Source organism: Cygnus atratus, chromosome 2 (assembly GCF_013377495.2).
Source record: "Cygnus atratus isolate AKBS03 ecotype Queensland, Australia chromosome 2, CAtr_DNAZoo_HiC_assembly, whole genome shotgun sequence".
NCBI classification, from domain to species: domain Eukaryota; kingdom Metazoa; phylum Chordata; class Aves; order Anseriformes; family Anatidae; genus Cygnus; species Cygnus atratus.
Window position 1 is genome coordinate 156,328,942 of NC_066363.1, and position 27,733 is coordinate 156,356,674.

General features: G+C 41.7%; 1 protein-coding gene across 6 annotated transcripts in view; it reads right to left on the reverse strand.

Moving 5' to 3' along the window:
- TRAPPC9 (trafficking protein particle complex subunit 9) overlaps window positions 1–27,398 on the reverse strand; it is a 466,059-nt gene extending 438,661 nt beyond the window's left edge. For 3 of the 6 annotated variants that reach the window (XM_035561675.2, XM_050708966.1, XM_035561677.2), the window contains exons 1-8: window positions 27,321–27,386; window positions 25,820–26,420; window positions 16,903–17,048; window positions 15,422–15,550; window positions 11,377–11,403; window positions 9,844–9,965; window positions 7,434–7,559; window positions 1,821–2,037 (exon numbers count right to left, since the gene is read on the reverse strand). In XM_035561675.2, coding sequence (XP_035417568.1) covers window positions 1,821–2,037; window positions 7,434–7,559; window positions 9,844–9,965; window positions 11,377–11,403; window positions 15,422–15,550; window positions 16,903–17,048; window positions 25,820–26,403 — 1,351 coding nt within the window. In that variant the 5' untranslated portion in view covers window positions 26,404–26,420; window positions 27,321–27,386. Of the gene's footprint in view, window positions 1–1,820; window positions 2,038–7,433; window positions 7,560–9,843; window positions 9,966–11,376; window positions 11,404–15,421; window positions 15,551–16,902; window positions 17,049–25,819; window positions 26,421–26,545; window positions 26,735–27,320 lie in introns of those variants that run through there. The other 3 variants (XM_035561676.2, XM_050708965.1, XM_035561680.2) reach the window with 3 other exon arrangements.
- Between the last annotated feature and the right edge of the window lie 335 nt (window positions 27,399–27,733).

The window sequence follows — 27,733 nt, forward strand, 5'->3', positions numbered from 1 at the left end:
ATAAGGAGGAAATTCTTCACTCAGAGGGTGGTGAGGCTCTGGCACAGGCTGCCCAGAGAAGCTGTGGATGCCCCATCCCTGGAGGTGCTCAAGGCCAGGCTGGATGGGGCTTTGGGCAACCTGGGCTGGTGGGAGGTGTCCCTGCCCATGGCAGGGGGTTGGGATTAGATGGGCTTTAAGGTCCCTTCCAACCCAACCCATTCTGTGATTCTACGATTAGTAGCAAGCAAAAGCAGTAATCGTTAAATAACAGACATTCTAAGATGTGCAATACTTCATAAACTTCTAAACAGACTTCTTCCTGGTACTACCCTTCAGCAGTTGGCTAACTTTTCCAGAAGCAATTCCTGGAACCAAATGTTAAGGAGTTTATATTTCCCACACACAGGTATCAACATGAGGTATTTTCCACGCGTGAAATGCCATTCTTACCAAGCACTGCTTACAATTTACAGTGATCCTTCCATGTCTCTGCAAGAGCCAGGGTAAGATCTGACAATTTTTAGGGGTAAAACCTGACAAAGCACTTCAGTGCAACATAAAGGTAAGGTAAAAATGAAAGATAAACGCCAATCGTCTTTTTTTTCCTTAACAGCCAGCTCTTGCAGAACTTCTGCAAACTCTCCTCCCAACACAGTCCCGCGCCAGTCTTCGAACTGGAATCCCAACAGTAGATAGCCAATGCATTCTCACAAAAGGGAGAACAATCTTCCAGCTGCAATTTATTCTTACTTAAACCAGTTCAGAGTCCTATTACAGGTGAACCTCACTGCCTTTTCCATTGATGTTCAGCCCACTGTTTGCTGCTCCACTCCCGCAGCGACATCATTTAGTGAATGTTCACTAAAACACCACTATACAAGAAGAATTCAAGTTTTCGGGAAACCCAGGAAAGTTTCCTCAAAACTCCCAAGTTCCCAAGCAGCATATTAGCTGTCTCTTCTTTTACAGGGGAAATGCAGCACAGTATATTAAAATAAAGACATTTTTTAAAATGATTACTTTATATACAGCTTTGGATAACGTTGGTGCCAAATTAAAAACTGTTCAAATATAGCTTACCTAAAAAAGGGCAGCAGACAGTAAATAAAACTTGCAGAACACAGTACTTAACAGCAACAAGAATAGTCACTTGTTACAGGCTGGTTTGGGTGTGTTTTTTTTTTAAATAAGTGCAAAAAAAATAGCAACTTTAAAAATATATAGCATCTAAAAATTGCTTAAACGTCTTAACCAAAAGCTGGTCTTACAGATAACACCACACCAATTTAACTTGTGGAAGAAAGTGACACTGATACAGATATATATATATATATATATATATATATATATATATAATTACAAGCATGTATGTACTTTATATTATATCTGTATATAATGTATACATGTCTATATATAAAAACGTAAAAGAATCTTTCATTCTTTAATTAAAACCAACAACAAATACCAAGAGGAATACAATTTCTGAGACACAAGTCTTCACAGGCAGCTAATTAAAAAATACTCAGAAATAAAATATGACCTTTTTTGTACTGAGAAGTGTATCATCACAAGACATTTTTGCTCTCGTTAATAAAATGCATTTGCTGCAAACAGAGGAATTCAGCAAGACACACAGCAGCTCTCAGAAATTCAGAACTATTGAAAGCAACACCATCAAAACGTAAAGGTGCTGCTTTAAAGAACTGCGTTATTCGCCACAATTAGTGACAAATAGGTAAAGGATTTGAGTTTTATTTGAAATCTCTCAAGGAAATTAGTTACAGAAGTCCAACTAAGCGACCTAGTAAGCAAACACACACTTTCCCAGAGACGCTTACCTTTGCTGAAATCTTTAGGATCCAGTGATAAGCTATAGCCAGGGAGAGTTTCCAAAAGCAGTTTGTAGCACGCCCTCCACCCAGGCTCTGGGATGCTCGGGGCAGCGCACTGCATTGCTGCTATACGCTTGAAAAAAGCAGATTTGCGGTGAAAACCAATACGTTCGTACAGCTCGGAAAGAATGCTGTAACGCTGGATTTTTTCTTCTTCTGAAAGCTGAAATTTAAGGGGAGAATAGGAAGGAATTGGGTTTAATCAAGAAAGCATGTATCTGAGTAACGGGAAAAAAAAAAAAAAGAAAAAGCAGGGGGAAATGTAGCAGACATCTCCAACACCCCAGAAGGCCAGCGAATTCGCATACAGCCAGTCCTGGCAGCTCCTACTGCCAGGAAAACTTACACTTGCTTCAAGTTCAACAGCTACCAAGCACAGTGAAGATGCATTTCTTTATCAACTTAATTTAGTACTAACAAGTAAGTAGTCAAAGCAGTTAAACATACCTAACCAGCTCCGTATTTTATGGATGATATTTAGCATGATACTCATGCGCATGGTCAGAACACAAACTACACCACATCCAAACTCAACTGATTTAACGAGTGAAGTGTCTTCATCAGTTTAAGAGAAAACCTAGCAGCTGATCTTGAAATCTCAGGCTATGAAAGCAAAGAAACTTAACGCCTGGATTTTATGAGCCTCTAATCTTGTAAACCACAAAATACGCAGTCCATGATACCATACAAATGCAGACTGTCAACTAGCGAGGTAGAATTTAGTGAAAGGTTAAGTCTCATTAAGCTTAAAGTTCAAAACAAACTTGGTAACGAACTACCAACATGCACTGTAGCTCGTAAATATGCTGGCACAAGTCCCAAGTAATCACTCCTTCCGCCCTGGTGTGCGGTATTTCTTCCATGCAGAAGAAGAAACTTCTGCAAGAGTCTCAAAGTTATCAACTATTTCATGTCTATATCCCAATAACAAGCATTAATGAGTCCTGAAAGTGGATCCATGCTGACACCTAGTGCACAACATCCAACATGCACTACCAAAAGCAATGCGAAATATTTTCCATTACGAAAAATTATTCCTCAAAATATGTTATCAGCTTTACAAGAACGTACAGTGATAAAGTTCATACAAAAATAGCACTAATGGACAAGAAACACCATTTCTGCCACTCATACTGCAAAACCAAAAGCATCAGTCGGTGAATTGTGTTTATCTTCAGATACTTCAAGACTTGTGAAGTTGAAAAATACTAGCCACGCTAGTAAATTTTGCAGAAATTATTAGGTTTTATGAAGCTTCAAAACATTTTTAGCCATGTAAATCCTGACATACTTACAAAAACATGATCTGTTTTCACAAGTCACTACTAATTTGGGGCACAGGGATAGGTCCAAAAAAGGCCCGAAGAGACCTGGAGTTTTCAGGACACACCATGACCTTATCTGACAGCTCAAATTCTAGTAGGTCAAAAGATTAAGAGATGCAGACAGACTAGCAAATGATTTGGGGCAGTTTCAGCCAGTTTTTGAAGCTGAAGTTGCTATTTCCCTCAGACCTGACAACACGAGCCAATGCACAATGCAAAAACAAAGCCCGGCCACATAACAGACCAATCCTTTAACTGGAATTGTGAAAAGGCAATTGCACCAAGCTGAACACCATCAATAAATGCAGCCGGAAGGAAAACAAGGCACAAAAATAAGACACTGATCAACGTAAAAACAGTTTTTCAGAATCCCCAAAAGCTAGCATCTGGAAAGAACACCAGGTGTTACATTAAGTTCAACTACTCTAGCCTAGAAGAAGCTACTCCAACTTTTTTCTTCTTCTTTTCCCTATTTATATAATTTTTAAAAGATAGAAAATCAAAAAATGGCAGCAGAGTTGAAAGGGGCATGAGCAGATCAAGTATTGCAGTTAGAAAAGCTTAAATAAATTATCAAAACGATTTCTCAAATATGAAATACTGTCCGTGTTCACATACCAAGAGTTTAAGATGTAAGTTTAAGATGGGAAGTTAAGTCTTTAAGTTAAGAGGAAGTTTAAGATGGGAAGAAAAAGGGCCACAATAGCTCTTTAGATGAACATGAGCACTCACGAACTGGAACAGCTACCAGAGACAACAAATTCTCTGGAAGTTTCATTTTTGTCCAGTTTGAGTAAGTTTTTATCACGTCCCTAGCTTGTGGCTCAATGGGTGTCCATAAAGCTACTCAAACATTTCTTGCAGTTGCAGGAAATTGTGTTTCCTCCTGGCAACAAAGATAGCAAGGCTGCATTTTCCCTCAGCATAAATAGTTCAGCGTTACCACCTAGGGGCTTAAAAGAAAAGAAGAAAACAATCCCACACAGACACAACAAATAATTAATTTGGGAAATATGGCAGCAGGGTTCAGCAGACTATCAGCGCAGCACTCACAAACATCTTTCCTGGCCTTACAGATTTGTAAAAGATAATGCACGGATGTGAGATAGCCAACACGTGAGGCACAGCTTCTTTTCAACCTGGTTAATCTTCATTTAATTGTTGTAACAAACCGAGTTAGCAACCACAACTGGAAAGGCTGTACTTCGCTATCCAGGCAGCCGAGCCCACAGTTGGAAGACAAGCTTTCAAGAGGGAAGCTTTTTTTACATGATTTTTAATTATTCCTTACTACGTTCAAAGAAGCCTCTGTAACGTCGCTTTCTTTGTAATCGGCAGTTACAATTTATTCCTCGCAACTGGATGCAGAGGTAAGTCTTAGTACCCCGGAGCTCTCCTGTAATCAGAAAACGCCAGTTACATAACTACCAGACAGGCCTGATTTTTTACAATTCAGGAGACTGGATATAAGTGGAAAGAAATCAGTTTTCCTTCACATCAGAGGCAGGCACTTTATCCTGTGAGGTGTTCTTCTGCTGCCTACTGTTAGTTGTACTGATGTTCTGCCTGCCTGCAAGAGAAAGACACAGTCCCCAGTTTGCTTCTCTAACTTACGACAAGATGACTCCTCCTTCAAGTTTGCCCAAATTATAAGTACAACTGTTATCTGCTTCTGTGCTGTGCACAATAAATCCTGAAGAGCCAGAAATATAATTCCCAGCCACACCATCCTATATGGAAAACAGATCCCCCAACACTGGGAAGCTCCCGTTACTCACTCTTCTCTTAATACTGCTTTCCAGAAACATTTCCACCTGAGAAAATGCCAAAATAGCAGACACGATCATATGAAGAATTGTGAGCTATGTCATCCTTGATTGAAATCAAGGCAGTTTAAGGGTAGTTCTCAGCACTGGACAGCCCAGTACTGTCACAGCGAGGTGGTGTTGTTGTTGAAGAACCAGCCAGATACAGAACTTCCAGACTGGCATCACCATGATATGACAGCTGACATCAGGAGATGGCCAACTGATCATCAGACATAAAGGAACATACAGTGGAAAAGATCCACCCCAAACTAACATGATTCCAAAAGAATCAGTGAATACCAATACCACTTGAGAAGAAAAAATAATAATAATGCTCCGTAGTATCAAAATTGAACCTGCTTCTCTCCTAGAACATATCCTGCTGAGTACCATCACCATCTTGCTTCATCTCCCACATTACGCACACACTCCGTGCAATAACTCCCTAAATTCAGCCCGAGCTACAACAAACATCCACAGTATTCTCAATTTTTATTTCAAGGTTTCCCAGAGGGTGGGAGATGCGGCACTGATAGTGTGTACATGCACAGAGATTTATCTGTGGGGTCAAACAGCTGATGCCATACATCAAGTTCAAAGTTACTTTAGGGAAAAAATAAAGCAGAAAGACGGAGAGAGCTGCTAGCTAGTAAGATAAGCAGCGGGGCCTCCAGGATGCCCTTCTCTGATTGTTCTCTCCATCGCAGCAGGTGACAGAAACGATGATGCCTTCTTGCCATGCTTTCTCACTACGTCCTTTTCATCAGGACCTGCTCAAACTCTGAGTTGTTTCTGTTTGTGACACTGCCGAGCCGGCTGGTGCGAGCTTTGATCAGGACAGGGGCTGCATTCTGAGCAGCTGCCGAGCTTCGTGCATGTTTATTACAAGGTAATTATTAGCAGCTATTTAAACGCCTTATATACTTTGCCATTTAGTAAATAAGTCCTATTTTCTTCCTCTAATATAAACTTCAAGTTACAGCATCCGTGGGAAGGGGGAGGAGAACACGTGATTCTCCTAATGATAATTGCTCCCTTAATCAACGCAAGGTAACAGCAACGCTCGAGTTTGCAGGCCGAGCAAATGACAACGCAACAACGAGGGAAAATTACTGGCACAGCAGCTTCACAAAAATCCTGCCACAGCAGCGTGCATGAAAGGCTTCTGAGCTGCCAGTGTAAGCCACTGGAGAACTGAGGGAAAAGCAGAAACTGCAGCAGTTAAGACACCCCGCGACAAAATTGGTTATTTATATGATAGTTCATTAACTAATTAAATTCTCATTCTTCTTTGGTGAGAAAAATTGAGACACTGTACAGAATTAATAAGCAAAAGAGATTCTCTGCAAATTGAAGAAATTATTCTACCCCCCTTATAAATTTGCTGTCCCAATCTGGGCTTTAGCTCAGTGGCGTGGATTTCAACCGCTGGTTTTACTGAGACATAGGGAACAAAAGAGGAAAAATGGTAAGAAATGTAACAACTTTTTATGAATCGTTTGCACCACACCAGTTTGGTTTGGTTTTGTTGCGGGTTTTCCAGGTAATCAGTGACACCAAGCATGAGACACTGATAACATCTTGTTCTGGGGTGGTACAGAGCACCAGCTTCGAGAGTGACATCACCAGAAGTCACCCTCTTCGTTTCAGACTAGAGGGGCTCTGGATAATCTCTGCAGGAATTGCGTACAGAGACAATTTTGCAGCTACATGAATACAGGACTTATTCCCCACTTTGAAAACTTAGAATTGAGTATCATCGAGTGCTAACAAGCTTCACTACTATTCTGTTACATGTGCCTATAAAGTACAGCAACGATTTAAAACATTGTCTGTGATTACAAATGAACATTTTCAAGTCTTCCCTGAAGTGAAAAGGTCTATGCCTAGTTTTCTCCTCCCCATGTTCCCCACTTTTCTCACAGTTCCAAATATTTTTTTTTCCCCCCCCCTCTGAATTCCCTTCTGACTTGGCATCACCCAGACACGGCACTGCACAACAAAATTCAACCGAGTAACAATACCAGTTATACCCTAAGCTCACTCTGTGAAAGGCCATTCCTTGTTTCATTGAACTAGATACAACCAAGAAAAAAAACCCAAGGCAGGAGATCTGCCTTAAGCAGCTATTTTTCCCTAGCACAACAACTCAAGAGAATAACAATGGAACATTTTGTCTTCACAAGAGAAAATACCTGCTAGAGTCTCTGATCTCAAACTAAGTCCTCCTATTTTTAAATGAGCTGTGAATACCTTCTTAAAGCAGTCTCAGAGACGCAAAAACCATCAGAAGTCCTAGTGAGAAGCAAGTAGTAGATGGTTTCCACATACAGAAAAGAAACTGGAGTCTCCTAAATCTAAGTAATTTTAACATCTGAGTGTAATCTCTCACACAGGAGAAACGTAACGGGACGTTGTGCACATACCTGACGGAGATTGATATAAACTGCATTCTGAAGGAATTCAGAGGCTTCCATGCTCCTTTTCTGTATTGCAAGGACTCTCACTGCCTTCACGCAGGCCTCCAGTTCAATCACACCAGCATTCTTGTACTTGGAGAGAGAAAATTAAAATAATATTAAGTATGGCACCTGTTAGATTTGAGAAGTATTTCTCCCTAACACGTAAATCAGCTGTCACACCCTCCAGACCCCAGCAATTCCCTAACACTAGTGACTACACTGTTAAATTATCAACACGTGCCCAAGTGACACTTAAGGTGTCATCTGAAATGTTACTATGCAAAACAACCGTTTTCATCCTCTTCACTCCTGTTTATTATTTTCAGACACCGCAGAGCTTCAAGTCTTTGAGTTCAGATGAGGAGGAAAGTCGGGAATACGAGCATCATTTTAGATAACCTCATACACACGGTGGGTGCGGGTGCACGTCTACAACGAAGTAATAAATTCGACCTGCACAGGATAATGTCTATATAAGCTCAAGGCTGGTAATAGGCAGGTCAGTTTTACAATTATTCTTCACCACCTAAAACTGTTCTATCAAGGTAAATGGGGAATTTATTTTGTCTATTCTACTTATCACAAAACGTATCATATAGCACAGGAAGCCGTACCAAGAGAACTGTAGTTTTACTACATCGATTTTCTCTTTAGTTGAACCAGTATCATTGATCACAGGTGAATTAGAAACCATTCCAAGTTTTCTAATATCGAGCTGGTACCGTTTTCTGTAAATTAATGTTTTATTTTCATTACACAGCTTGCCTAAGAAAGGCCAGAAACAACACAGATGTGCATTGATCTGTTTGAGCTCAGGCATCACAGGCAATCTTCCAGACAAACAATCTGATCTACTTATTTCCCCAAACAATACCCATATTGGACGTTTGAATCTCCTGCTTAACTTAAAGTCTTGTATGTTTGGAGCTTAATGGGGGACATAAAGCCCCGAATGAAATGCAAAAATAACTCCAGAGAAGCACCGATCCATCTTTCTTTCCTAAGTGCTTGAGACATCAGCAAAAACAAAGTATGGGAGATCGAATCCATTTGAGAAGATGATGTGAAAGTTTTTTATGCTTAGTGATGACATCAAAAAATGTGTACAAAGTACTGCTTCCTCGGCATTACAGCTGAGAGCTATTCTGCCTGTAGGTCTTAGGCAACAGCTAAACATACTTGTCTTGAACAGCCACAGATCAGTCCCTAGACAAAGTTCTTTGTTATTTGCAAGTGAAGCTTATTATTACCTGCTGAGAGCGCACCAGATATGATTATAATCAAAATAGAAATAACCTCCCCAAAACTAAGTCCAAAATTTAAAGAAATCATATCCTTTCTAGATGAGCAACTTAAGGTAACATAAAAAGCTGAATGCCTGCTTGAGAATTCCTGCTATATTGATGAAACTGCCCCCCAAACTATCACATTCTCTTGCTTCTGATCATAAATTAACTCATGGACACGATTTATCCTGTCTCATTTGGAGAGCCTCCCTTCAATACAAGTGTGGGAATGACATCTCATGGTTAAAGATACTTCTAAAATCAAAGACTATCTGAAATGAAGAAGTGATTAAAGCGTATATAACTACATCGTAATGCAATTAAACTCAGCTTTAGTGGTGATGAGGATATTGAGCCGCTCTTACCACAGTATGAAATCAATTTTTTCCCTCTATACTATACTACCAATGCAAATATTGAGCTACCTTAAGATCTGAACATTTGCACAAAAAATCCCCCAATAAAGTTCCTGTAGAGCTGAGAACTATTTAATTTTCCAAATCCTCATAAATGAGTGTTTGTCCTTCTCGTGGCCTTTCCTTTGTCCTTTCTTCATGACCACACGCTTTAAATACCAGCTTCCCTTAACAGTCCTGTAAAATCACACCCATCATCAGCAACCCCTTCATAAACTCCTGAATTCCCCAGAGATCATTCCAGCAGGCACAGTAAACAAGCTCACATTCAGCTCCCACAATGCACAAAAGCATCCATAAAGTTGCTGAGGTATGTAATAAAAACTATAAACATACCTAACAGTCAACAAACCTCCCCAACAGTCAATACTTCTGCTTAAGAGTGCTTTAAAAATTTAAGACAATTAATCCAAAACCTCCAGGTACAAGCAGTCACAGTAAATATTTTACTCAGTGCACTGCTATTTCACGTGTCATCTTTGACCAAGCTTCTTCAGAATCTTGCCAGATTCTAAACCAAGCACTCAGTGCAGGAGCAGAAATTATTACTATTGCTTCCATTATCATATCTTTTAAAAATTGTAATGCTTTAGAAGATACTCCCAAACCAAAACCACAGCACTTCATTATACACAGGAATTTCAGTGAAATTTTAAAACTAGATAGAATTACCTTGCCATAGTAAGAGATGGCCTCTTTATATTTATCTATGATGTCTTCAGGGCTCAGGCAATTCTTGGCACGTCCGATTTCAGCACTGGTATCTGCATTTATACCATTTGAAGTCAGCGCACCTAGAACAGACAAGGATAAGAAATGAGCAGAAGAACGTTTAGCAAGCAGTAAATATTCAAGAAAAACAACAACAACAAAAATGGGATATGCTCTAGGTTTGACCAAAGCATACACAAAGAATACTTGCCCTACCTAGAAAATACTGCCGCTGTTTTACTATGTCACGTTAGAGGGCAAACAAAAAAACGGATTCAATCACAAATCAGCAAATGGGAAATAACCTAATTATTCAATCTTTTAAAGGTTTAAGTATCCGAGTATTTAGGCTATGAATAAAATATTAGGTTGCTAAAATTAGATTACAGCCACATCCGTATATGCAAATTTAATCTGAATTTTTCTCTGTTTTACTTACAAATTTTATTTCTAAAGCGCGCACACACAAAAAATGTGCAAGTTCTTCTATAAACTAACGATTAGAACAGATCTCCTCCTCCAATCATTTAAAATAAATGTTTTTCTTCCCTTTGTCCAACCCCAGAAAATCAAGTCTTTCCGCAGCATAACTGAAGGCCACCCAATCTGAGCCTTCCACATTAAAACAGAAAACTACCTGAGGCTCAGGCAAAATAGTATGAAATTGCTTTTCTCATATAAGAAAGAAGGAAAGAGACAGAGAGAATCTTCACGTCTACAAGGGATAAGAATCTAAAGTAGAAGCCACGCAAATCTGGGGTATTAATAAGTACATGACGATTTTATTTCTAGAATTCAATTTTATTTCAGAGTTAACAATAAAATTGAAAACATCCATCAAAGGTTTAGAAAGACTCTGTATCTCCTTACGTATTATTTAATCCCGATGATTTCACGCCTACATTTATACGGTAATTTATTTCTCCGAGAGGCTTCTTTACTAGGACAGCAAAGAAATCTCCATGTTTCAGAGCTGGACCTAACTTTTAATGGACTGTTAAAAACTGTGAAATATACTTTCTACTCACTCTGCATGTTCAGAGATATGTTATTTATATCCTCAAATGCTAAAGAACTTTTTTGTATGTCTGTCAAACTGAAAAGAATCAGACCACAGACACCTGTACTTAAAACTTCAGGGTGTTTTATGGAAGCTATCTGCAAAATCTTTGTTCGTGATGATTGAAGGAGTACCACGACCCCGTAAGACTAAACGGGACCATTCAGGCCATTAAAAATTTTAAAAACCTCACTACTCATGAGAAGGAACACTCTTGATCAGACTTTCCAGGGACACAATCATAGAATTCCATCGTTTATTTTGTACCGGTTACCCTTCGCAGTCTCTTTGCTTCCTCAAGATTTAGAGTCAAAACCTGAAGCAGGAGGATCAGGACTAGTTTAGGCAAGTGGCAGCCGCTAGTTATACAAATACAGAACAAATGCAAGTAATAAAAAGAAAATACTTTGGAAACATGCATGAAAATAATGTACCTGGATCAATGAGAACTTCTTGTGCCCCTAAAAGGAGGAACAAAAATGGTTTTTTTTTCAGCCTTCAATAAAGCCAACAGAATAAGCTCTTATAATGTTTTATAACGATCATTAGGCTTGAACAAAATTATAAAGTGTATCAGAATCATCGTTCCTATTTTGAAGGACTACCAATTATACTTCAAGTAGTCACAATACGTTAAATTTCATTTTGTCAAAAAAACGAAGTAAAAAATCCTGTAAATTTACAATTCATTCTAAAGCATGTAAAGAATTGAAGAATTTTCACTGTACAATTTAAAGGCACGTATTTTTTCTCCATTCTTGTTTTAGTTGGCAAGTTTCTGTCACAATCCACTGGTATTTTAATTTCAGGTCCTGCAGTGCTTAAACCTCCCTGTATGAGCTCCTTTAGTTCACAAAATACTCCGTAATAACATTTCCGAAGAGCTGTACCCAACATATCCCTTTTTGATTACCATTAATTTCACTCCAGCACATTTTCTGAATAACTGAGTAAAGCCAGAAGAGCCACCAAGCCAGGCTGTTCTGATAAAACAGCTGACAAGACTGCTGCACGGAAGGAGGATTATCAGACAGACAACACCTTGCTGATTAAGCATAGCAGCAAAATTACGACTGAGGGTTAAGCGGTTCAAAACAAGGCTTTATGAGAGGAAGGACCTCCCTCCAATTCATTTGCTCAGTCTCAGGATGAAGTAGAGATTTAGAGCCAGATCAACAAGATACTCCAAAACTCCACTGAAGTTTCCTAATTAATTCTGCTTAGGGAAACAAAGATCAGGCGACAAAATTAAGAGCTTAGTACTTCAAACAAAATAGAACAAAACAGCCAGTAAGCCAAACAGTAGTAATCTAATGTCTGGTTATGGAAGACACAAATTGCCTAGCTCGCAGAATGTGGCCACGTTCCTGGCCAAAGGAACTAAGCAATTCAAAATCTGCTTTTACAGTCCAGGTGCTCCAGGCACGCAGCAGCAGTTCCCCTGCGGCCTGTGGAGAGGTCCCTGGTGGAGCAGGCTGTCCCCCTGCAGCCCACGGGTCCCACACGGAGCAGATCTCCACGCTGCAGCCCGTGGAGGAGCCCCCGGTGGAGCAGGTGGATGTGGCCTGGAGGAGGCTGTGGCCCATGGAGAGCCCCCGCAGGAGCAGGCCCCGGGCCGGAGCTGCAGCCCGTGGAGAGGAGCCCCCGCAGGAGCAGGGGGTCTGGGGGGAGCTGCCGCCCGTGGGGGACCCGTGCTGGAGCAGTTTGCTCCTGGGGGATGGACCCCGTGGGACGGAGCCGTGTGGGAGCAGTTCCTGAAGAGCTGCTGCCTGTGGGCAGCCCACGCCACGAAGGAGCTGTGGAGACGAAGCGTCAGGGACTGACCGCAGCCCCCATTCCCCTGTGCTGCTCGGGGGGAGGAGGTAGAAGAGGATGGATGGGGAGAAGGTGGTTTTAGTTTGTTTTTAGTTCTCACTGTTCTAGCTTGTTAGCAATAGGCGACAAATTACATTAATCTCCCTTATGCTGAGTGTTCTGCCCATGATGGTAACTGGTGGACGACCTCCCTGCCCTTACCACAACCAAAAGCTTTTTTCCATCGTATTTTCTCCTCCTGCCCTTCAGAGGTGGGCGGGAGTGAGAGCAGCGTGGTGACGCTTGGCTACTACCAGCGCGAAAGCACCGCGCACACACCCTGCTACAAACAAAAAGTTCTGGGAATGTTAAAAGTCAGGCAAGTTCATCGAAATGCCAAAGCTCCCTTTGCATGGCCAGCAAGATACTGCAGCCCTGGGGTTCAGACAAGGACCACAGAAGAAAAGCTGCCTTTGGAAAAGCCAAGGCTCCACTTCTCTCCCCCTCCCTCAGGCAAGTACTTTATTTAAACCCTCCGTTACTGACCAGCTCCCTTCTGAATGAACTGTTCCCAGCAAAAGAGTTTCAAAAGAAGTTGAAGGGTGCACCACCAACAGCCAGATGATATTCTGATGCCTACAGCACTTCCTAGTTATGTACGAAAAATACTTCAACTCTGCTTAGTAGAGGAAAAAAAGCCACTGTCACCTCCCTCTTGAACGTTTGCTCTATTTTATAGGAGAGGATATTCATGCTTCTCTCTCCAGAGGTGTTTTTGGAACACCACAACATTTTTTGAGTAGCCAAAATCTGGCATTTTAGCCTAAGAAGGACAAATGGTGGAAATCACACAAGATTCAAGACAAAGATGCTTCTTTTGGCCAGGTCTGGGCACGAAGACAGTACCAAGGAACCCTGTTGCGGCCAGGCTGAACTACGGGCACAAGAAGAGGAGCGATTCCAGGCAGGCACATCGGGAAGCAATGCAGGTTCCTATCAGATCTACAGCCCTCAGAAGTAGCCACAAGTTGAATGCCCATTCCACGTATGCTATTTTTTTGATTTGCCTAGAATTTGGAAACCCGTTTTGCATCTGGACTGATCCTACAGACAGGTACACTGAAAGTAGTTCTCCACGTTAAATATTGTCCCCAAAAATTAATTAAACTAAAGCAGATTATAAGGCAAGGTGTGGTTTGCAGAGATTTTAAATGAAAGGCACTGCAGGGTCAAATAAAAGGTAGTGAAAAGAAACCTTCAGAGAACTGTAGAGGAAAAAAGCATCACAACAGCAGCTGTTTGCCTAGACAGAGTTTAGCGCTTCAGATCTCAAAAACATTAAAAGATCGTAACTAGTGATAGGGAACGAGATCTAGGGGGCCACCAAGTAACGCCTTCATCTGCAAGGGATAGCCAAAAGTCTGTAATCAGTTTTTCTTGACCCTAATGCTTGATTCCTAGTCCTTTGAAAAACCTAGTCACGTGCAGTGACAGAAGGACTATGAGCTATAAAACACCTTACACAAAAGCAGCAGTAATATACCCGAATGTATTTTATTGGATTACTCTGATAGCTGTGGCTTATTTGTTACCTACTTCAGGAACGGACTGCAATACTTTCTGTTAAATATTTGTTTAAAAGTGGAGAAAGATTAATAACTGCAGGAAATTTTACCCTAACAGGCAATATAAAATGCACTCGTAAGTCACGGGACCGAACGGACAGATTTTAACCACTAGGTATTTCCTGCAAAGCTAGTATTCCCTCCTTAAACAAGGTATTTTTATTATCCAGGTCATCTGGTGTCAAGACACACAGTATGTATTAAAGGTAAATCAAAGCAAACGTTTACTAGATTGTGATTTACAGATGAATAAAAATGGGTGGAGGTTGGTTTGTTACTACTCTTTATTTAAAGAAGGACTTAATTTTGATCACACTGCACACACAAATACTTAGACCAGCCCGTAAACATAGCTTCTGTTTGCTTCAGCACTGTGTAAGAAGCTAAACACACGCACAAACAGCTGTGCTGGCTGACACCAAAGGCCTGGCTGGTTTACCATCCTATTTCTCATCAAGCATGTAAAAACAAAGCAAGTTTTTTTGATATTTCAGTAATTTATAGCTCAGACGTGAACCAGTGGCAGTATTCGCATATTTTACAGTAACTGTTACATTTTTTTTTTTGCTTTCCTGACCCTAGCCAGCCTCTCCTGGAAGGCCCAGAAGCTTTCAGGAGCCTGAGCAGCATTTGTTAAGTGTTAGGTCACGCAATTAAAAGCTCACCTCCACAGTCACAAAAGAGCACAGAGAAACCATGACAGCTGAACCCCAATAACCTGGAGTCAACACAGCTGTCCAGGGGTGTTAACCCATCTCGCTGGGTTTCGTGAGCTGCTCTCCACATCACCTTAACAGACAAAGGGATGCTACTGCCTACCAGAGTACGGATTATAGGACAACAGGAAAAAAAACACCTTGGGATAGTGCAAGACTTCTTATGGGAGATACAGGGGATGAACCAAAGGCAGGGAGAAGGAGGGACGGAAGCAGTTTAAGGAGGAACAAGCATGGAAAAATAGAGGGACAAGGGGGTAGTGCGTATTTGTGTGTGGATATCTAACTCCCAACAACTGGAACAGGCTCCGAGGCTCAGAATAAAAGCCAAATCCCGTGCTTACCTGGTCTGTGCCTGTTGCCTGCCTCAGCAGAAAGAGAACCTCCTTGTGCCCTACGAGATCCAACTTTACCTCCAGTACCACCAGGGTAATGATAGATGACTGATGCTGAACATAACCCCTCGAGGGCAGCTAGAGAGAAAAGAAAAAAAAAATAAGCAAATTAGTAGAGACACTTTCAAGAACTGAAGCACCACGCAGCTGAGTTTATTGACATGAATACGAAGTATGTTTTAATTGGAAAGGAGTGACAAAGGCCATGGAAAAGGCTGAGAAGCTCAACGTCCTTTTTATCTGTTCTCAGTGGGAAGGTTTGCCTTCAGGCTTCCCCAAGCCTACCAGCAGAATCTGTAGGATTAAGCCTTATCCCACAGTTCAGGAAGAAAGACATCTGAAGTACTTAATCCAACTGGCCACAAACCCACAAAACCAGACAGGATGCACCTGAGGAGCTGCTCTCTATCACCTTGAGCAGGGGGAAGTTTCTAACGACCAGAGAAAGGGAAACATCACACCCGTCTTCGAGAAAAAGGTACTGGGGTCTACACTCAGGGCAATCTCAGCTCCCTGACGAGGCTATTAAAAATCCTGGAAGCAGTTCTCAAGCCCACGAAGAACAAGAAGGTGTCTGGGAACGGCAAACATCGATTTACAAACCAGTCCTCAGCAACCTCCTTGCCTCCAATGAGGACAAGTCTCCCAATAGCATCTTTCTAGCCAAACTGATGAGATACAAAGTGGAGAGGTGGGCAATAAGCAGGCAGAAAGCGGGCTGGACTGCCAGGCTGCTTTGAGCAGGTCAGAGCAGGGGACCTCCAGAGGTCACTTCCAACCTCAATTATTGTAATTTCCAGGAGTATAATCTTATAATCCACCAGTTGGGCCTTAAAATATCTTCATGCCCCGCACAAGTAGAAAAGTTCTCTTGTGCTTCAAGAATCCTGAGCCACCTAACCTTCTGCAAGAGAAGGAGGAAAGAAGAAGGTGGTAAAGTTTTCGTATGTAATTCACAAAACACACAGGAAGCTAAAAGGACTTCCAAGTAGAATGGGAAAGTTCAACGCAGAAGGAAGATATGCCACTGGAAGTTAAACACTCGTGGCTTTGGTAGATGTAAAGGCAAAAATCTTCTGCTAACAGTCGACAGTAGTACCTGCAGGAAAGAATTCAAAATCATCTGTACTATCCACTGAAAAAAGAAATATTTTCAAAAAAAAAGTAGTAAAAAGTCACACTTTTCTTTAAAAAAATAAATAACCTTTTACTACAGTAACACATTTTGTATTGCAGGTTTTCTTAAACACCTTTCTTTCTCATTTCTTATTAATTTATTGACTTCCTTCTTAGCCACGCTTGAAATTCAGATTTTGGCCACCAAAGCTGCTCCTACTTTTCATAATGCAGAAGGAAAGTTATAGAAGATACTTTAATTTTCTGGATTTTAGCAACTAACTATTCGATTCACTATCACCACTTAATCCTACCTCCGAGCCACAGAAAATCATTTACAGACCGCAGCAGCTCCACCGCCATGTGGTAGTGCACCAAGGAATCCTGTAACATCCCAGCTTGTAAACACAGGTCACCAACGTGCTTCCGCATCCGGCCTTGGCAACGCTTCTTGTAGTGTCTGCAAAATACAAAGTGCAGTTTGCAGCTATTTCCAAGAAGCAACTATCTGAGGTAAAGTCAATGCTCTTTCCTCCTTAATAGCAGATCAACGTTTCCCTACTCTGTTTCTCTGAGCAAATATTCAGTATGAATTCTAACCAGCACAGTATGCAGATGTAAAAGAACCAACGTTCTGAGGAGACACTGAAAAAAACAATGCAAACTTGGGCTAGATAGAAGTTATGGAGTCAGATGAAGTTAGGAGACTGCCCTTCAGGGTGCTTTAACAGCCTTGCCACAAAAGAAAGAAAATAAACACGCACTTGTAAAAAGTAAAGAATTGCTTACGCTTGTAAAGAAATACTACCTGTTCAGAAATGTTATGGCTCATGAGAACAGAACATTTTTCTTTCAAAGCAATGGTGAGTGAAAGAAATTGATGACGCCTTCATCTCCTTTCCATTTTTGTCCTACTCCACGCTTACAGACCCAACAAAACCACTGCCACGTCAGGCAAGCACTGACTGGGTTTCTCTTGCTACCCCTTTTTTAGTTATTTGAATAAAAGCTGAGACAGCACCAGCAATAGTTTCTTTCCTTTCCCAAATAAAATCAATAGACAAGGTGGAACTAGAAAGGAACCAGGACATCAATCAGCATGACAAAGACACTAACCTTACTTTTTTGTATTTATTATTAAGTGGCAGCTAAAGCAACGTAACAGGTGCAATGTAAGACACGCAATACCTCCAAAGCACCCCATGGCTTAAGACAAGAGAAATCAGTCGTGGTTGAGGGCAACGCTACTCTCAAGTTAGTCAGCAACGCTTCAGATCTCCCCTTCTGCAGAAGCATTCCCTAGCAAGAAGAGCCTTGCTCGACCTCACATTTTCCTAAAGAACTGAACTTCGGCTTAGGCAATTTATTATTTTCTCTACATCGCTGCAATAGCGCATCCTTCTGTTCTAACAATGCCTTCCAAGGATATGAAGATATAAATACCTACGTACACACGGTATGTTTGACGTTCCAAACTTCACACCAAGATTTTTTTTTGTTTCGACTAAAATAAAATTATCTGAGAATGAAGCTTTAATTAAAAGCATTCCCGTAGATGTCAATTCTTCATTATATGCGTGACGGCTTGCCAAAGAATCTGGATGACAAAGAATCTGGTTTCCAAAACTACAAAAGACCACCTCAGACTGACTCATAGTTTTATGTTTTTATCTTATAATAGTCGTAATTAAACTTTTTTTTCTTTTGAAAAACGCCCAGCAGAATATTTTTTTTTTTAAATTCCCTAGCATATTTGAACCTCTCTAGCAACTTGAAACAGAAACCGAACAGGTAACATCCGTTCTCTTATACCCTAAAGCACACTTGAAATACGAGGAAACGTCACGACTAGGCGATGAAATGGGGCTCGAGGCGGTGCTTTCCCGCCAGGCAGAGCTTCGCGGAGCTGAGCTACCGTCTGACTGCGATAATCGCTCACTGCGATTTCAACAGACTGCTGTCTTTATGAAGTCTGATATGTGACAAAAGTAGAAGAATATATGAAGCCTAAGGGAAGGGCTAAGAGGCATATTAATTTCTATCCTTCAGATGTTAAGGTGTAAAGGCTAGAAGAAACGGGAACAATAGGAACAATCGCAAGTTACTGGGTTTTTGTTTTGAGGGTTTGGGTGTGTTGTTTGTTTTTATACCAAAGACAGCCATCAAGTGCTAAGATAGCCCCTGCATTCAGCCGTCAAGCAATGTCTTACTCCTTGTAGCTGGTTCAAAAATAAAAGAAAAAGTTCAAGAGGACAGAGAGAGTAACTGATTTGGATGGACGGATGGAGAACGGCAATCTAAAAAGAGAAGATACATGGACATGTGCACTGTCCATATAAAAAACAGAAAAACAGTCAGAACCAGTGTCACTGTTCAGAAGAAAACGTGGAAATTTTAAAAGGAGACAAGAAGTCTGTCTTCTATTGCTCCTCTCCAACTAAAATGTTGTAAATTAATTCAGTATCAATGTACATCCCACTTTTCTCATCCGTCACGTCATGTTCACAATTGATGTGGAGGTGACATTAGACAAGGCTAAATACAACGGTTGTTCTTCGTCTTTCAAATACGTCAAGGAATTCAGGTATTTATCTTTTCGTTTTCCAACAAGCATCATCTTTAAGACAAAAAAGGAAGAAAACTAGAGGTGCTCTGCACTAACTATGGAAGAACATCAAACCTTAGCAAGATGTCAGCCTGAGCTTTAGGTTATAGAGAAATAAGGTGGCCAAAAATGTGCTTTGTAAACTCGTAAACAATTTACACTCTCGTACACAACCCTGATTAGTGTCGGGTTTTACTGGTCTCTACATTTCAGATCGAAACAAAGAGCATCAGCGTCATATAATTTTTAAATTTTAACACCAAGTAAGTAGTGGAATTAAGGAACAGTCTCTTTCCAGAGCTACAATTCCTTTTGAAGATGCTAACACTTCCGATTTCCTCTCCCTACATTTTCAAGTATTCTGTGTTTTTATGAACAAACCACACTCCCTATTCTCTCAAAACTGTAGGTTTTAAGGTGTGTTTTTTTCCAGATTTTCTACCTTGCCTATTATTAACTTCACAAATACGAGTCAGACAGCAAAAGGGATATTGCCAGACTCCTAAGCCAGAGCCTAATACCCAAATTATTTCGACAGCACTGCCTCACCAACAGCTCTTCCTAACCAACCCCTAATTTTGCTGGAACCGTATGCACACCAATATATTCAAAACGTGAATGCATCTATTCATTACAGTCAAACTTGGGCGTCAGCGAGCATTGCTCATTCACAACATTTCCCTTTTAGGAACTCTTCCTGTTTATAAACAAAAAGGATAAGCTATTCCCGACGATGAAGAAATATACCACTATTTATTAAAAATCCAAATTCATTCAACTTCATTTAGCTCTCACAATCAACAACAAGGACTTCTGACCATTTCTCAATTGCTTTAAGTGTGTCCAAAAAAGATAAAAGGCAAAGACTACATTAAAATTAAACCCGCTCTCCACAGAAAGTAAAACTCAACCCAGTTGATATTTGGGAAGCTGGTTTCGAACTCCCATGTCTACAACATCAGGTCATTAAAAGCATGAGGAGACTGACTGATACTTTTTTCAATCCACACTGGATTGCAAATTTAATTGAACAAAAATATACATGCTTATTTATCCCGGCAGAACATTATGATTATTCCTCCTAACGTTTGCTTCACAGCTTCACCTGAAGAATCAGGCCACGTAGCTGAAAGCAAGAAGCTTCTGGATATTTTCTCCCTTATTTAATTTTGATTAGAGCTTTGGTTAATTGTTTCGGCTCTCCACCACTGACTCTATTCGATGGCAGGAAGTTCACAAGCAAGAATTGGTACTTCTTCTACAGTAAGACAATTTTTGCAAGGTCAGGTCCTTCTTGTACCCTGCTGCTAAGAGCCGTTTCTCTTTTCTTCCTCGAGAGGAGAATTTAGGACGTGAAGTCTCACCCCAGACACACCTACGGCTCACCCAAACACCCCAAAAGCTCTTCTGGAGCGTGTGACACGCTTGGAAATGCCCTCAGAGAAGGTAACACCCCGTAGCGTAGGGCTGCATGTGGGATCCTGCAGCATGCAGGCAGCCAACCCATCTTCCAAAGATCCTCTCCTGAACACAAAATCAAATTACTACAAAAAACACTACAAAATTTAAATTCTTATTCTCTGAAGTGGCTCGGTTGTGTTAAGCTGGTACCTAACACGCTCTTCACATGCTCTTCAGAACAATACTGACCAGCATCAGCACCAGTAACCATAACTGCTGCTTCAAGCTGGAGGCAGTGAACCTGTTCTGGGACCCAGAAAGCCCTACTCACGTCCCTTTCTACTCCATTTGCTATATAAGATGCAGGCTTTACCCCTGCGTCCTCAGCTCTTTTCTAGGCTACCAGCATCATTTTATGGGAAAGTCAGAGTAATACATTTCAAGACAGAATTTATTTTCACTACAAAGCATCCAGTAACAAGTTTGCAGGACTTTCTGAATCCTCCGCGTTTCGAAACGGCTGAATTTAGGAACAGGAAACATGCAAAATGAATTTGCAAAATTCATGCAGAATGCTTCAACGAAAATTTCCATCCAATTCCGCCGATTCCGGTTCGCATGCAGAACTAGAGACTTCACCAATCGTACCAGTGTCCGGACTTAAGGAACAGCTACAGCATTTCATCATCTGCCAGGACTTTTCAATTTGGAAACGAAACACGGGCAGCAACAGCTTCATGGCTTCGGGGTTTAAAAAAGAAAGCAAGTTCCAGAGGCCAGCAGCCGCCTAAGCAAATCATGTGTGCCCTACAAAAAAACTCAGCATTGCTACCAAAAGATAATTGCCAAGTGTGCCCAAAAGTGTCAAGCACGGTAGTGAGGCTCCAGGCAGCAATTATTTTTGTGTGTACTGAAAAACAAATATAAAAAAGCAACGCTAAACTATGCAATGAATGCAGAGTGGAAAGGCAGTTCATGGAAGAAAGCTAACTACTTTTAAAGAGACGCAATCACAGCCTACCTTTTTAGACCCAATAACAAACTCACAGGGCAGTATGAGAGAAGAAGGAAAAAAAAAAAAGAACAGAACAAAAATTAGAAAGACAGAGAACAGAAACAAAATTAACAGCCACATACACATCCTGAGATATCACAGAGGCTGGCAAATCAGTAAACAGATCCCATCTACTACAGTACAGAGAAATGCACATCTGTAAATAGAGCCCTGCTTTCTCACTGCTCGATAGCGTTACATGGAAGCCTTACCAGTAGGAAATACAAAAAAAGGTCCTAAGACACAAACTGCTAGAAAATACATTAAAATGAGCATGGTTCATTTGTTAGCTGGAAACAGGAAATAGCAAAATAGTAGGAAAATTAAACAGACACTTTCTGGCGTTTCTGATGAGTGTTTCCCCGCTTGAAGCTTGTAGGACTGCGGTGTCACCACGAGAAATTGCAATTCCATTCTCTTTGATCGGTCTCCCGACCTTTACAAACAACTATCAGGTACATCTCATTTCAGAAACTTACAGTTATCCTTAGTAGCTCCAAGACCACAAATACTTTACCTAATTTACAGATGAGAAACTGGAAAAATCAACAGGTTTGCCACGATGACCTGCTGGCTGGCTGCTCCAGGAATTACACCTACTTCAGCCTCCCACTCCTACAGTTTTAGGTAACAGGACAAGCTTTCTTCAAGACTTCTTAGGACTTAACCCCGCTATTTTCCATATAAACAGTTTTCTACCAACCAAAAAAGGTAGCCTACACCAGCCACACCGAGTTTTCCTGGGTGTTATGGTCACAGCACAAAGCCCAGGCACTTTGTCTCATCTTTTCATCATACAAGCACCTTGCAGAAGACAAAGAGCAGCTCCCCTTTTTCAGAGAATTCTTTTACTTGAAGTTCAGCCTAATAATCCCTGTTCCTAATTTATGACCTCTGCTTCTTAAAACAAGCTGACAATGTTGCACTTATTTTGCAAATTAGAGGCAAATACTAATTCCTGGTATTACTGCTAGTCACCTAACTGAGCAAGAGAGAACATCGATCCTATCCATCCAGTCCTTCTCGTAAGTATTAACCCTAATATTTCACAAGAAATTGCTGGAGGAGAGTCTACTTTAAGAGACTAAAAGGGTTTGGTTGTTTTAATTTGTTTTCAAACCACGCCGTCATAATTAGTATGTCCCACGTAACTTCTTAATGTATTTTCACTCCACCTATCAGCCCCATTTGGTAGCTGAGTGTTACAGCTGCACTCCAGCCCTAACGAGACCTTCGCTACACACCGGGAAATTTACCTTTAAATTTGGATGCTGCAGGAAAATATATACTTATTTAGTCCAAGTAGGCATCTTCAGCTACAGCAGCAGAAACATGTTCTCTCTGTTATAAGCTAGCTTCCATCAATTTAATAAAGAATATTTGTGTTGTTGTTGTTTTTAACCAGTTACACACCCGCTGGTAGGTCAGGATAAATAGAGTAAGAAGGGGGAGAGGATGAAAATAGAGGGATAACCTTTATCTCTAAGAGGGATAACCTTTATCTCTAACCCTTTAACCATTTTCACCTACTCTAACAAAAGCTGTTTCACTTGCTTGTCTACCTCAATAATTTTCATTTCTATTTCATTCTTTAAATTCTTTAGTTAGACTCAAAACCAGCAGCGTGGAGAAAGCTATTCTGCCAGATGCTCTCACGTACACCCTGCACGTTTAGCCAGCCTTCATCCCTCACCCAACAGAATTAGACAGCACGGCATCTCACAAACAGAAACTGGACTCAGGTGAGGAAGGTCCTTCCTAAACCTGCATCTCCCTGTCGGGGCCTCACGCAACACTTTCCCCTTAATTGTGGAATCTGTCACTGCAAAACCGAACGTGATAAAACAAAAACACTTCATCGCAACCCAAGTAATAAAATGAAATACGCCAGCATTTCACCGCTCAAAACCTACGCTGGCAAGAATATATTACTTTAAAAAACTGACCTTCAAAAACACTTCACGGTCTTGAATTTCTGCTGAGAACACAGAAGCTGAGATTTGTCCTGCTACATGAAAGGTGCCTGTGCAGAGCAGCTCACGCACACCACACACCTTCACTTCGAACTCAGCGAAGGGCAGCTCCTTTTTTCCGTAGTGCTTTGTCAGTACAACTGATCTTTACTTGGGATTCGATTTCTCCTTTCTGTTACAAAACTCAAAAATATTTAAAAAAAAAAAAAACGTCCAGGCATTTAAACTACCTCCTTACTTTCCTCAGTCTCACAAAATACCAAACTGATTGGAAGGATCTCTTTATTCAGCTTGCTTGCCCTATTTATAAATAAATCCCAAGTTTTAAAACTTGGTGCGTCAAATGAGAAGCGCTAGCTCCGCAGTAAAATAAAAGCTGAAAAATGCTCTTACTGCTGAACCAAAGAGGAAAGATTAGAACATTTATCACCTTTTCTCTGAACAGCAAAGCACAGCAAGCACTTAATTAAAGCATATCCATTAGCTTAGACTCACTGAAAACCTATTTAGTGTTCAAACCACTGCTTAACTATTTTTAGAGCTTTTTTTTTTTTTAAATGAACCAGGGTGGGGGGAAAGGCTCCTACACCTTCCATTTTGCAAAGAATTCAGGTACAACACTAGGTCTGCTGCAACTTTTCAGTCCAACAGCATAAAGTAACCTCTTGGACAGGTAGGGATAAACATCCTGCCTGTTACTGAGCTCCCCACCTAGTCAGAATCTCACAGGAATTATTTGGCCATTGGTTGCGCACACACCCTGCTCCTAAAAAAGTAATGGGTGTGAACAAGGGGTTGATTTCCCAAGCACCACATGGAAGGATGTTACTTAAAAGACACCATCAACATAATTAATTTGGATATTAAGGCAAAGATTTTGGGGGCCAAAACTCATAGTTTTCTTAGTTAACTGGACACAGGAAATCTTGGTGATTACGTTCATCCACAATTCATCCAAACCGAGTAACCAAAGCCGAGATACTAAAAGGGCTCACCTACTCTACAAAACCTTACTGCCCACAGAACATACAAAAAAAAAAACAGTAAAACAAATTCTCCTGCCCATGAAAGCAGAGTACTGCAGGAGCTAACCAGCACACTCAAGACAGAGCAAGTTCAGCTGTGCACCACCAAAGAGCAAGCAGGGATAACTTAATAATTTTAATTCTAACTATTTAGAAACTTAGAACACTTTCTTCTAGTACATCCCATTCTTACACAGAAATTCTAAGGCTGGGATTAACGACCCAGGCAGGCAGACCTGTTGAACATGATAAGGAAGCTTCGCAAACATGCCTGTACAGCTCCCGACAGCCCGGCCTGGATGCCTCAGCTTCCACACGCAAGAACCGCTACTGGCATCCCTAGTCGTACAAGACGGATGTGAAAGATGTTATTTTCATGCACTCTATGTATTTTGATAGGACTTCCACACTTCTATCTTCTGAAAGAATAAAGGAAGATGGACTTGAGTTCAAGCAGCAGAGTCAAGCAGGCTTTGCACCTGTCTACAGCTAAAAGGCCACAACTACCAATTCTTAACACCAGAAATATTTAACACTCAAATCTGAAAGCTACGCGTGCACGTGGTTAGGAAGGAAAGATGCAATGCGAGGAGGAAAATTTAAAAAAAAAAAAAAGTAACAGACAAAACAAAAGGGAACAGCAGCAAAACAAGATGGGTCAGGAATATCAAATAATTAAAAAGACAGGGAAAGACACTGAACTTAGACACCAAAATACGGTCGCTATTTTGTGGGATGAAAAAGACAACAGAGGCTTAGAAAAAAAATAAGGATTAGTCTACTACTCCTCAACATAACACAGAATTACTTTAATTGATGTTAATTTAATTTGTTTTTTAACACCGTATATCTATAAATCATTTGAATCTTTCCAGCAAAATGTCTCATTACAGTGAAATCTACCAAACCTCTCCTGTGAATACTTCCTGCTACTTGATTTGCCTCATAAATTAAAGATTTATATATATATATATATATAAACTCACAGTCTCAAATACGGTCAGACTACTAATTAAATTCTCTTAAACTACAGCAGACACACACATGAAGATAGGGGCACGACCTTTGTCGTGAAAAAGCATGCTTTGTTTTTTCTAATAGTCTTATTCTAGAGGCTAGCAATTGCCGCACAGATTTTTCAAGACCTGCAAGCTGCCAAAAATAGCTGCTTACCTACTGTCTGTGTCCAGACCTACAAAATCCTTCTTCTCAAAGGGAACACAGAGGAGCGGGATCTTGTCTCCAGACTTATCAGTGGCTCTGTCAAGCCGCTTAGACTCCAGCACAATGAAGAGGGATTCGATAAAATCTTCTATTCTCTTCTCCACGGTTTCACATTCATCATAACTGGGATAAAACGCCACATCCGTGCGGGGCTGCTCTGCAATCTCTCCTTGAAGGCCAAAGACAAACAAGCGGGAATCATAGAGCGTGGAACCGTACATTTCCTTTTGAAGATGGAATTTTTCAAAAGTCTGAGGCCAGTCCTTTGCAGAAGAACAGTCTGTGATAGTTATCAAGCCCACAACTTTCCGGTGTGTCTGAAAATCCCCCCATTCGTTGTTCTCGGGGGGATAATGGTGCCTATAACGGATATACAACACGCGCTGCGAGTCGCGCACATTAACTTGACTCACTGCTGAAATTCGCTTGTAGATCCTAAAAAAGCTCTCTTCGGGTACGATGCCGACCGGCTGAACCACGACCAGGAGAGTCTGGTGATCCTCGGCACACTGCATGTAGTCAGGGACGCTCATTTTGCATCAACTGCAGGCTAGGAAAAGAAAAAAACAAGTGCATTATTCCTTTTAACATTCAGAAGCACGCGCGGCTGCTGAATGAGACCAGGACTTTGCTCCTAAGCACTTCTGCACCCTGTGCATTACTTTAAAGGCATACTTGTAGGGTTTTTTCCACCTGGCTCTGTTCCCCTGTCCCGTTCATGGTGCAGCTACACGGTGCAAGCTGCACAAGCCACCATCGTGCTCGGGGCAGCAGGGTCTCCACCACCAGGGCTGCAGATTAAACGTTTCCTGAACCACGACCACCTCCGCACGGCTTTCTCCTGGCCTCTGTCTCCAGCCTCACACCAAGGGGAACCACGGGGAATCGTCTGGGGTGGAACCTGAGTGGGGATGGCCCAGGTGGGGATGAGCCAACCTGGCACTGCCTTGACACTGCCCAGGCCAAGGACAATCAGCTCTGAACTCCTAAATTTGGGTGAATGAAGCAAAATCATCATTTTCTCAAAGCCCACGCACGAAGGGGGGGGGGGGGGGGGGGGGGGGGGGGGGCACCACACCATCAGTTCTGGATTTGCACGTAAACATTTAGCACTCCCCAAGCCACCTAAAATGAGTTTCAGCGTCTCACAGGCAGGCACAGCCCCAAACCCTCCGCTGGGGGGGGGGGGGGCAAACCCCTCTGTGCCTGGACTTTCTGCCCCCGAGCACCCCCCCACCCCAAAACCAAGCAGCAGGCTGACCCCGCACACACACACCCGGAAAGAAAAGACTTTTGAGGCAAAACAGATGGCGGAAAACAGCTTTTATGTTTGGTTTTTGTTTTTTTTTTGGAGGGTGAGAGTGTAACGGGGGAGAGCCGAGGAGCTGCCGGCTCTGTGAGGGGGGCACCGCGCTGAGGAGATTTGGGGGGGGGAGGGGGGGGCACTCACAGCCGGGCCGGGAGCCGCCCCCGCCGCCTCCTGCCGCCGGCACGGAACTGACGGCAATGGCCGCCCCCAGCCGGGCAGGGCGGCGCAGGCGCCGAGGGCTCGGCGGGAAGGTGGCGGCGCCTCAGCCCCGGTGCCTCAGCCCCGGCTCTCCCCGTACGATGTGGTGGCGGAGGGAAAAAGGAGAGAGTCTTCCAAGGGGGGGTTGTTCAAATGATGCCCTCGTCGGTTGGCAGGGGGATCACAGCTGCTGGTAGATGTCCCTGTTGTGTGACTGAGAGCTACAGAGGCTGTGACATCGTTGAGAAAATAAAACAGCTTTCATAGACTCGTAGAATCGTAAAGGTTGGAAAAGACCTTTGTGATCATCTGGTCCAACCATCCCCCTACCACCAATGTCACCCACTAAACCATGT